This window comes from Martes martes, assembly GCF_963455335.1.
Source record: "Martes martes genome assembly, chromosome: 3".
Classification (NCBI taxonomy): Eukaryota; Metazoa; Chordata; class Mammalia; order Carnivora; family Mustelidae; genus Martes; species Martes martes.
In genome coordinates, this window is record NC_137890.1 from 86,136,784 (window position 1) to 86,148,850 (window position 12,067).

At 36.5% G+C, this 12,067-nt stretch overlaps 1 protein-coding gene across 4 annotated transcripts in view; it reads left to right on the top strand.

Annotated features, from left to right (window-relative positions):
• The window catches only part of WDR33 (WD repeat domain 33), a 122,109-nt gene that overhangs the window by 83,113 nt on the left and 26,929 nt on the right, over nt 1-12,067 (top strand). Inside the window, exon 8 of one of the 4 annotated variants that reach the window (XM_080798364.1) lies at nt 3,129-3,988. The exons of the other annotated variants lie outside the window; for them this stretch is intronic. Coding sequence (XP_080654490.1) covers nt 3,129-3,184 — 56 coding nt within the window. The 3' untranslated portion in view covers nt 3,185-3,988. Of the gene's footprint in view, nt 1-3,128; nt 3,989-12,067 lie in introns of those variants that run through there. 4 annotated transcript variants of the gene reach the window in all.

Below are 12,067 nucleotides of genomic sequence, written 5' to 3' on the forward strand. Positions count from 1 at the left end.
AAATGCTGGTATTCTTTATAATATGTCAAGTTTAACTTAAGGTGGCCTGGATTTTCACATTTCCTAGTAAGTATTTATTACTTGGTTTCCACATTTCTAGAATGGTAAAGAGTTTTTTTTTTTCTTTCTGAGATCTATGGAGAAATTAACATATTGTTTATCTTCATTTCGTGCTTTTGTTTATAATGAGGCATTGGCTGGGTAGCGAATTCAGTTTCCCCCTACTTTAGCACTGTCAGGATCTTGTTCCAGTCTTCTTGGAGCCAGTGTTTTGATGAAAAATTTTATGGTAGTTTGTAGAATGTCATGCAATTGGGATTTATCTGATGTGTTTCTCATGATTGGTTTTGGTTTTATGGGATTTGGGGAAGAAGATCACAGAGTAAAGTATCATTTCATCACATCACAGCAGGAATATACATTATCAACATGATCTGATCTTGACCTTGGTCACCAGGTTGAGGCCGTGTTGGAGTTCTCCAGTGTAAGGCTATTCTTTCCCTCTTTTTTCATACTGTACTCTTTGGAAGGAAGTCATGAAGCAGAGCCCACACTTAAGGGGTGGGGAGTTATGCTCCACATTCTTGAGGGTGGAGTAACTATGTAAGTTATTTGGAATTTTCATGCACAAGAGGCTCAACTCTTTTCCTCCTTCTTACTTGTTTTTATTCAGTTATTTATATCATTCTGAACTAATGGGTATTTATTTATTGTTTTTGCTATGATGGAAGCTAAGTAATATAACCATCTCCCAGTTAACTTTATTTCTGCTTTGAAACATAAAGGGAAAAAATTGTCAAGATCCAATTGGAGTGTAATGCCATCTCAGATTACTTACGTATAGAAAAAGTTCTTAATAGCTTGAAGTTACAGTCTTCTGGGAATCATGCGATAGACCCTGCCTCTAGCAGTTATTTAGGGGTTCATGTAACCTTCTTATTCTGATACAGGTAAATTTCTTTAACTTTGCCACTGTTACCTTCCTTAGTAGTAGATGAATAAGATTATATAGGGAGCCACATTTCCCCAAAATGCAAATACACCCAAGTACATTCTGGCAAAACTCAGAGATTCAAAGTACAGTTGTGCATGGCTATGATTACCATGGGGGCTAATTAATTAATTCTAGTTTTGCCAGGATTGTGCGTTGCTTTCATGTATCTAAACCTCCAATTGTAAAACACAGTGTCCTTATTCTGGCCAACCGAGGGTGATTAACCAGTTCACTGTTTTAATATATTTTTTCAGAAGGAAGGCTTTCCCTAGAAATGCCATTAAGTACCATTTAAAATTTCTTGTTTTCCTTTTTGATCCTGCTTTTTCTTCTTTATTAAGGCTTTCTTTCAGTCATGGCTTCTTTTCATTCTTGGCCAAGGAATCTGCTGGCACTGATGACTCTATTGTTAATGTAGCATAGGTACTGCTCTTTTTGGTAGTCTTGGTATTGCCAAACCTTCCCATCATTCTTTTAAAGTTTTTTTTTTTGTTTTTTACACTTTCTAGTTTTTCAAGTGATGATTATATGCTTCTTTTCTTGACTCTTTGAGACTGTTATACCATCTATATATTACTATTGAATTACGAATGTGTGCAGAAATGTTTGCTAGAAAACCTTGATGTCTGATTACACACACACACACACTCCCACTCCTACCCTGTGCACACTTTCTTATAAAGGACGTTGTAGCTGGTTTCTACCTTATGTGTGGGACACCAGGTATCTCTTACCTCAGACTAATGGCTGATGTGCTTTGTGATACTTTTGGTTAATATTTGGGACAGTACAATAACAACAAAGGTTGAAAGAATATTCAGTTGTTGCATTCCTTCCCTTTAAACATCTTTGATGAATATTCTCCAAACTAGCTTTTTAAAAAAATCCTTTTAATTAAAATCTTTTAAAAAAGGGGGCCACAAAGGGTAATTTGCTGTTGGGCAGGAAACATGCTGCAGAGTTACTTCTTTCTGGTTATTACAACAGAAGAATATAGAGGATCAACATTCATTCTATACACTCTCAGGCAATGGTTTGAGAAACAAATGGAGATTTTCCTGTTGTATCAGTCATCTGATTATTTTTCTCCCTTTCATAGTTTTCAAGATTTTTCTAAATACAATTTTTAAAATTGACTCAAATGGAAATTGTGCTTTTCTCTGTTATGTCCTTCCCCCACATTATTGTATAAGTTTAGTAGCAGTCCGAAATGTAAGTTTCAGCAAAACTTACGGCTGCACATGTTTTTATTGGACTCAGGAATTATTTACATGTCATATATTCATTAAAAATTTTCACTTTGAGGGCGCCTGGGTGGCTCAGTGGGTTAGAGCCTCTGCCTTCGGCTCAGGTCATGATCTCAGGGTCCTGGGATCGAGCCCCACATTGGGCTCTCTGCTTGGCAGGGAGCCTGCTTCCCTTCCTCTCTCTCTGCCTGCCTCTCTGCCTCCTTGTGATCTCTGTCTGTAAAATAAATAAATAAAATCTTTAAAAAAATTTTTTTTCACTTTGATGCCAGAAGTAGTTACATGGCATTAATCTTAGGAGATGTATGCTTATTTCCAGTTTTTTTAAAAAAAAGATTTATTTATTTTGGAGAGAGAGGCAGAGCGGGGGGAGGGGAGGGGCAGAGGGTGAGAGGAGACAGAATCCCAAAACGACTCAGGCTCATCCCAGCACCCTGAGGTCACAACCCAAGCCAAAACCAAGAGTTAGATGCTTAAGCGACTCCGGCACTCCTTAATTTTAGTTTTTAACCTACTTGACAATTTCTTTTGGTTCAGCCTTTGTCAGTCTTCCATGTAAATACATAGTACAGATAAATAGAAACCATTTACTTGCATATGCAAATTACATGTGTGACTTAAGTAGGAATCTGGCAAATTTATTATGTTTCTACATCCTTGTTTCATTGGAGTTTTTATGTTTGTATACTGGATACTCTTCTGACAGCATACATTTCACATTTTTTTTTATAACCTGATAAACATTTTGTGTTACCACTCAACTGTGTCAAATCCTTACATTTTGCCATGCTTATTTCTGAAATTTTTTAAAAAGAAGAACCCATTACAGATATGGTTAAAAGTCCCTTTATGCACCTCTCCCTAGTGCCTTTCCTCTTTTTCCCCAGAGGTGTCCACTCTCCTGGATTTAGGCTCTTCATTGCCAGACAACAAAATAAGCTAGCATTTAAAAATTTCCCAGATTCATCTTCTGAGGGATTTGGAAGTGCTTTGAGGAAAAAAGACTCATGGTCACATTCTCATCTGAAGATTTGTAATCTATATTGAAAGCACTGAAGGCTCTCAGACATGGAAAAAAATAACTGTTAATTTTTAAAATTCAGCACTGCACAACTCTTTGACCACAGAATCCCTTCACCCAAGATTTCGTGCTCTGTTGTGGCTTTGAACATGCTTCCTGAAAAACACTGTCTAGAGGTATACTGTTCCATGATTGACTTTCCATTTAATTTTATAGATTTATACTAATGTCACTTTCTAGATTTGGATGACAGAAATACTAATAATATCACTTTCAGTTGATAATGATTGTTGGATTAAGCTTAAGATCACTTTGCAAAAAAGGGAGGTAAAATGTTAATAAATTGCATATTCGTTGGCCAGGGTACAAGTTAATTATGCTGTTTCATTTTTTAAATTCTTGAGTCCGCTAATCTATTGAATACTGAAATGTCTGGCTGTGGACCATGGCAACAAATATCCTTTGCCTTACACTGATCTGTTACATTTTATGTTCCTGTGGCTGGAAGTAGACAGAATTTGTTGTTAATGTTTGACACATTTTCTTGAATAACAGTTCTTCAACTGTTAATGTACAAGATGGTACTTGAAATCTTTGTTTGCTTTTTTCTTCCTGTATTAGAAAATCTTGGTGCTTTTTGTAAGTAATGTATAAAAGAAATTTTTCTTAAGATTTGTTCGTATACTGGTCTGATCCAGGAAAAATAAAATGGGAAAATGGACACCATTTTTGACCTTCAAATAAAACTATATATTGGTTTTCAGACTGTTCACCGAGCCTTGGGGTCATATGCATTGTCTTAAGGCAGGACGTTTTACCTCTGTGGGATGATAGGTCCCTTAGGATCTCATGAGAATGTGAAGGAGAGATGAGGTTCTTGAAAAATACACAGAGGGACACAGTTTTTACACACAATATCGCAGAAACCAGGGAACCTCTTTCTATGAAGGAAGAGTCCAAAAACAGACCTCTTTCCCTTGCTGGCTTGTAACTTCCACTGCACCTTATGGTTCTGAGATAGGAAATGATAAACAGGAAGCCTCCACTTTCTACAAAAACACATCTGGAACTGTTCACCAATATCTAAAGACTAAAACATCTGCCCTGTTGTTAGAATTTTAGGGTTTATTAAGGAGTCTTTTATTTCTATGATCTCCCTTAAAACACACACACGTACGTATCAAGCAGGTTTTGTTTTCATTAGTTAGGAAAAATTGTTTTGCATTCTGTACCTTGCTATTTTAGGCATAGTTGTGTAACATTTTTATTTAGTTTTTAGTTTTTAAAAAAATATTAGTGAGTGAGCACCAGTGATGGAGGGGCAGAGGATAAGGGAGAAACAGACTGTCTGCTGAGCAGGGAGCCTGATGCAGGGCTCCATCCCAGGACCCTGGGATCATGACCTGAGCTGAAGGCAGACCGCTTAACTGACTGAGCCACCCAGGCGCCCAGTGTAACATTTTTTAGAAGAGATTTTTCTGTTTTTATTTGTGGAGAAAAATCTCTAAAGACCCTGCACTAGTTTTGTTAGCTTAATTCAGTCTTTATTCTGAAAATTTTTATTCTAAGTATTAACTTTCTTAAAAAGTTATTGTACCTGGACTATATGATTCTACAAATATTTCCCCAGTGTTCACTCTTCATTTTGTTTGGTGATCACATATTTTAGAGATCAAGCATCCAAAATAGGAGCCCAATGAAGGTTGCTGTTATGCACACTTATTTTGAATTAATGAGCCAGTGAAAGAGCACATAAATGAGCATGTGAAGGAATGATCAAGTGGAATAAGTAAAATCATTTTCCTCCCATTTGGTATAAATTCTAATGTACAACTAATTGTTTTTTTTTGCAGTTGATTATTCTGAAGTAGTAAGTTAAACAACCCTCAGACAGATACAGTCTACAAACCAATGCCACCAGCCTCCGAAAGATGCTAATTCTGTTACTATTCATTTAGCTAGGACTGAAGAGAGTGTTAGCTAGCTAAGAAATATGCAAAATTCACTCCCTCCAAAGCTTAATACCTAAAAGTAACCCCATATGGTGAGATTAATTTATAATTTCTTTGGGTGGGGTTGGGGCATGGTTGCCACATTCCTTTTTTTTTTTCTCCTCACATTCCTTTATTTTTAACAAGACCCTGCTCTTCAGAATCAGTCTGATTACTTCTTAGAAAGGTAAAAGAAGTAATTCTTTTTTTTTTTTTTTTTGGTCAGTATCATTCAGCTTAATTTATTTCTTATTTATTTATTTATATTATGATTATTTTTAATTAACATATAATGTATTATTAGCCCCAGGGGTACAGGTCTTTGAATCGCCAGGTTTACACACTTCACAGCACTCACCATAGCACATACCCTCCCCAATGTCCATAACCCAACCACCCTCTCCCTACCCGCCCCTGCAACCGTCAGTTTGTTTTGTGAGGTTAAGAGTCTAAAAGAAGTAATTCTTATTTATGTATTTATTTTTAAATTTTACCCTTAAATTCTTTTCTTAGGTAGTTCTGAGACTTGGAAGGGTGTACAGAAATTTGTCCACTACAACCTCCTCAGTTACATTTGATTAATAAATGAAACAAAAGGAACTACAGTTGACCCTTGCACAACAGGGGCTTAGGAGTGCTGATCCCTCCACTGCAGTCTAAAATCCTCGTAGAATTTTTGACTCCCTAAAAACTTAATTACTGATAACCTACTGTTGACCAGAAAGCCTTACTGATAATACAGTTGATTAACACATATTTTGTGTATGTATTATATGCTGTTTTTACAATAGGCTACAGAAAAAAGTGTTAGCAAGAAAATAAGAAATAGAAAATCATTTATAGTACTCTACTATATATCAAAAAATATTTGCATGTAAGTGACCCTACACTGTTCAAACCCCTGTTCAGGGGTCAACTGTATTTTGCCACTTAATTTGGATGTTAGTGAGGTGAAGGGAAGATAGGAATAGGAAGAAAATTCGGGGCACCTCTGGGCATTGGCTTAGCCCTTTTAGGCCTCAGTTTTCTCTTAGGTAACAATTTCAGGGCTGGATACCTTTGCAGGTCTTCCCTAGTTCTAGTAGCAATTGAAGATACTTTTTTTTGTTGTTCATTATGTAGCAGAATGAATAAAAATAATACAATCATGAGAGTGTAAGTAGAAACTTCCTTTAGAATGGCTAATTATAGTTTAAATCAGTGTTGTCCAGTAGGACTTTTTGTGATGATGGAACTATTCTAGATCTGTGTTATCCAGTATACTAGCCAATAGTCATATGTGGCCTTTGAGCACTTGAAATATTGTTATAGAAAGTGAATGAGGAACCTAAATTTTAACTTGGATTAAGACAAATTTAGGTAGCCATGTGGCTGATAAATTACTGTATTGGACAGTGCAGGTGAGATTCTTAAGTATTTGTAAATATTTCAAGGGAATTCCACACATAGATTTATTATGACACTCTTGATCTTTATGTAGTGATTTGCACTTGGAATCTCTTATTAATTTTAGAAATCGGCAGTTGCACCTCCAACTTTCAATATTTAAATCTTCCTTCCGGCATATCTTCCCTTTCTAATTGCAGTCAAGTATGGATAGGTACTATGACCTTTCCCAGGGATCCTGGAGTCTTGGTAGTAGCAATGCACCTGTATTGCTAGCTTTTTAAAGCTGTTATCCTACCAAGAGTTTATGTGTTTACCACGGTCTCCCTGTAGACTCCTGTCAGTTCCCTGCAAGGCTACACCTTATCCTGTGTTAGGCTTTGTAGTATCTGGAGCGGGTTTGATGTTATCTTTATATTGTCTTACGGGCTTGATTCTGAAATGTTTTAATTAAGGGCCACTTTATAAAATGTTGGGTCTTCCACTGACAAGCAGTTTTTACTTTTAAAATCTTGAGCTATCAGCAAGATGTTGTTAGTACTAAAATATCTAGGTCACTGGGCCATAAATTTACTCAGATGAATTTTCTAGTAAGTCTGTGTAAATTGCTTCAGTATTGCAAACACTAATTACATTCTTGAAATTTCCATATTTCGGGGTCACAAAGAATTTTGAATGGTTCTATTCTGAATTTCTGGACCTTTGAAATGATAAAAATTAGTATAGAGACATTCTTTTGGGTTAATGGTTAAATTGATAAGCTATGTGTTTGGGACTCCAAACAATTATTCTGTGAGAGAATAATTTGTGTAAAATTAAGTTTTTATATATGGCACTCAGCTCACAAAACCCATGATATTCTTGAAACTTCATTTAGTGATACAGAGTCTGAGAACTGTCTGAAAAAGTGCATCCCCACTGAGGCTTTGAAGCACACCTTTCTGGGACCACAAGGACTGGTTCTGTATTGGCAAACAAAGACACTAATAAGTATCAGTTTGAAATGAGAGGTTTGAAATGAGAGAAACCAAAGGCAGTTGCCATTAATTAAAGTAGTAAAAGAACATGTTAAAAACTTCAGGCAGTCCAAGAGTAAATGCCTTCTTATTCTCATATCATTTCTTCTCCCTAAAAAACTATTACCAGCTTAACTTTGCTTTTTTACAAATTGGACTAAATTACATCTTGCTTTTCTGTTTGTACTTTTTATTTTATTTTATTTTTTATTTTTTTTAAAGATTTTATTTATTCATCAGATAGAGATCACAAGTAGGCAGAGAGGCAGGCAGAGAGAGAGGAGGAAGCAGGCTCGCCACTGAGCAGAGAGCCTGATGGAGGGCTTGATCCCAGGACCCTGAGATCATGACCTGAGCCAAAGGCAGAGGCTTTAACCCACTGAGCCACCCAGTCGCCCCTGTTTGTACTTTTTAAAAGGCTTATAGAGGTATAAGTTACATGTAGTAACATTCAGCCTTTTCTTAGTTATACAGTTACTTTGACAAATACATATACTGTAATAAAGGTATGTAACATTTCAGTCCCTTCAAAAAGTTTTCTCTGCTTCATTTTTGTAACCACCACCATAAATAATCAAGATACAGAACATTTCCATCACCCCCCAAAAGTTTCCTCTTCCTGCCTCAGTTTGAACAGCTATATAGCATTCAGTTATATGGATTTACCTTAATATTCTTAAATAACCCCTCATTGATTTTTAGGTGTTTCCAGTCTTCAAATTCAAGCAAGGTGAAACAGACTATCTTTGTAAAATTTTGGTGTGATTTTACAGCTGCAGACATAGGGTAAATTCCTAGCAGAATTAAGAGTTGTAACATTTTGATAGATATGGCCAGATGGCCTCCCTCCAAAATTGTACCAATTTACTTTCCAACTGGCTGTGGATGACATTGTCTGTTCCTCTCTTATTATCACTGTGTCACCAAATTTTTTGCTACTTTGATAGAGAAAATATTACCTAGCAAAGTTCCTTTTTTTCCTCAATTTATTTCTCAATTTAATTTCTTATTTTTTTTCTCATTTTAAAAACATCAGAGTTTATACACACACACATAAATCTAACTTGTGTTATTTGTGATGATAAATACAATATAACATTAGAGAAAATGTGAAAACTTCACCTCTGTTTCTGGTATTTCAATATAGTTTTCATTTGCTACTTATTTGCATCTAAATTTTGAACCTATACACTTTTATCATCAGCCCCAGGGCATATGCACGGTTTGTGCATGTATTAGTTTGTTTGCTGTTTTATTGTTTATTTATTTTTAAGATTTTATTTTTAAAATTCATTTATTTTTAAAGATTTATTTACTTATTTTAGAGAGTATACATGAGCAGTGGGAGGGGCAGAGGGAGAGAGAATCCTGAAGCAGACTCCCCACTGAATGTTGAGCCCTGAGCCAGATGCGGGGCTGGATCCCAGGACCCTGAGATCATGACTTCAGCTGAAATCAAGAGCTGGACACTTAACTGACTGAGCCACCCAGGCGCCCCTGAGTTTTTATTTTTGAGTAATCTCTATACCCAGTGTGGAGCTTCAACTCAGAACTCCGGGATCAAGAGTCGCACGTCCCACGGACTGATCCAGCTGGGCACCTCTTGTTTGCTGTTTTAAAATGCACTTTAGGGGCACCTGGGTGGCTCAGTGGGTTAAAGCCTCTGCCTTTGGCTCAGGTCATGATCCCAGGGTCCTGGGATCGAGCCCCGCATTGGGTTCTCTGCTCAGCAGGGAGCCTGCTTCCTCCTCTCTCTCTGCCTGCCTCTCTGCCTACTTGTGATCTCTGTCTGCCAAATAAATAAATAAAATTTAAAAAAATGCACTTTATTTCATGAGCATTTTCTTTTGTTCTAGAATCCTCATTTTAATAGTTGTTCTTTTTTTGGTCCATGACACAGTTCATTTAATTTATCCTACCTCTGAAATTTGTTTTCATTATTTTGAGCAAAGTTTCAACTGCCATTCTTTGAAATATAAAAGTTTAAAAAAATCCTTTAAGTTACTTTCTTAGGATAAATTTCTATTAGTCTCATTGTTCTGGATCTAAATGTGACATGAGAGGGTACAGTTTTATCGCTTGAAATAGTTTTTCTCACTTCACTGGGAATTCAGTAACTTTTTTTTACTAAAGAAGAAAGCAGTTGCAAATCAGTTGCAAAGTTGTGCTCTGTGCCAGGTTAAGCTATTTATTTTTCTTCCTTTTCATTTGAAAAAATATAAAAGTGATACGTGCTACTTGTAATGATTTCATATCCACTTTACAGAGTAATCAGTCCTTTGCTATTTAGTAAATTAAATTTTTTTCATTGAATTTTTTCCCCCAATAGATCATTCCTGTGTTTCAGTATTTAAAAATTACCAAACAGTATACAGTGAAGTCTCCTTACCCAGTTCCCTCTCTTGGGGGCAATTAATATGATGATTCTTCTGTTTTCTTTCTGTTTTTCACATTTTATGCATATTTGAGCAAATGTATGTGTGTGCTTTGTGTACGTGTGTGTCTCTTTAAGCCATAAATGTTAGCATGATGCACATTTTTTGTACATATTTTCTTAAATAAGTCTTTTATTTGTATTTAATTTTTAAAAAGTAGATGACCCATGCATGTGGTTCAAAAATAAAATAATGTCAAGACTTGAATAGCTGCCCTCCCATCTGTTCCCTGTCTGCTATCTCTCAATGAGTCTTTGTGCATATAGAAGCAAATAGGAAGAGACTTATTTTCTTTTCCTCCTGTAAGTCTTAGACTAACCGTTCCATATCTAAGGAGGCAGAATAGAATAGGCATTAGGAGCTATGGATTAGGGGGCCAGCTCCCTGCATTCAAGGTGTCTGCTCTGCCACATATCAGCTGTGTGATCATGGGCGAATTGTCTAACCTGTCTGTACCTTGTAATTTTCATACGTAAAGTACTAGTCAGTATACATACTTTGCTTCGAATAGTACTATACATGTAAGAAGTATGTGTGCTCACTAGTAATAGCAGTATTTTTATTATTAAGGACAGTAACCAATAAAATAATACCCTAGAATCAGTACCAATCAGTTGGATTTATATTTAGTGATATGTATGGATTTTGGTAAATTCATTTAGCAGAAAAGGGTAGATGAGATTCCTCACTTGCTTAAGTTCTACTTGAATACTTCTTATTTTATTCAAAAAATTTTTTTAAAAGATATTATTTATTTGACAGAGAGAGACACAACACAGCGAGAGAGGGAACACAAGCAGGGGGAGTGGGAGAGGGAAAAGCAGTCTTCCTGTTGTGCAGGGAGCCCAGTGCAGGGCTTGATCCCAGGATCCCTAGATCATGACCTGAGCCAAAGGCAGTGCTTAACAACTGAGCCACCCAGGCGCCCTTATTTAAAACAAAAAATTAAAGGTTTATTTATTTATTAGAGAGACAGAGGGTTGGGGGGAGGGGCGGAGGAAGAGTGAGAGAGAAACTTAAGCAATCTCCCCCTGAGCATGGAGCCTGACACAGGGCTCAGTCTCATGACCCTGAGATCATGACCTGAGCTGAAACCAAGTGTTGGACACCTAACCAACTGTACCACCCAGGCGCCCCTCAAATACATTTTAGAAAATGTCAGAAAACATTCAAAGCAGCTCAAATATATTTTTGTTGTTCCTTTTTTTAAACGGGTTTTTTTAAATCTTTTTTTTTTTGCATATAGTTCTTTAAACTAAACATACTTTTATAACAAAAGCATCTCAGAAAAGGTGAGGGTAGAGGTGGCTGCTAAGAGTATGAACTTTTTTTGCATAATGCATCACATTTTAAAAGTGTTTTCTCATGTATTTTCCAAATTTGTTTAAAATACACACATATCTATACATAATATTTAATTTTGGGTGATAGTGACCCATAAAGCTTTTTTTAATTCCCTGGCCATATCTTTTTAGGATCAAATTGTTAATGGCATTAAAAGTTCTTAGGATGGGGGCGCCTGGGTAGCTCAGTTGGTTGGGCGACTGCCTTCCACTCGGGTCGTGGTCCCGAAGTCCCGGGATCAAGTCCCACATGGGGCTCCCAGCTCCAAGGGGAGTCTGCTTCTCCCTCTGACCTTCTCCCCTCTCATGCTCTCTCTCACTGTCTCTCTCTCAAATAAATAAATAAAATCTTTAAAAAAAAAAAAGTTCTTAGGATGCCTGGTTGGCTATGTCAGGAGAGGATATGATTCTTGATCTTGGGCTAGTGAGTTCAAGCCCCACATTGGGTGTTGAGATTACTTAAATAAATTAAAAACAACAGCAACAACCCTGGAAAAAAAAGTTCTTAAGCCAAGCAAGGGACTGGAAGACTGAATTGTATTTCTATTTAATCTTTCCATCCTCAGTTCTTTTTCTTGATAAAATCAAAGCAACACAAAACCTCTTTCCCTTTTCGTACCTTCAGATCCCAGTT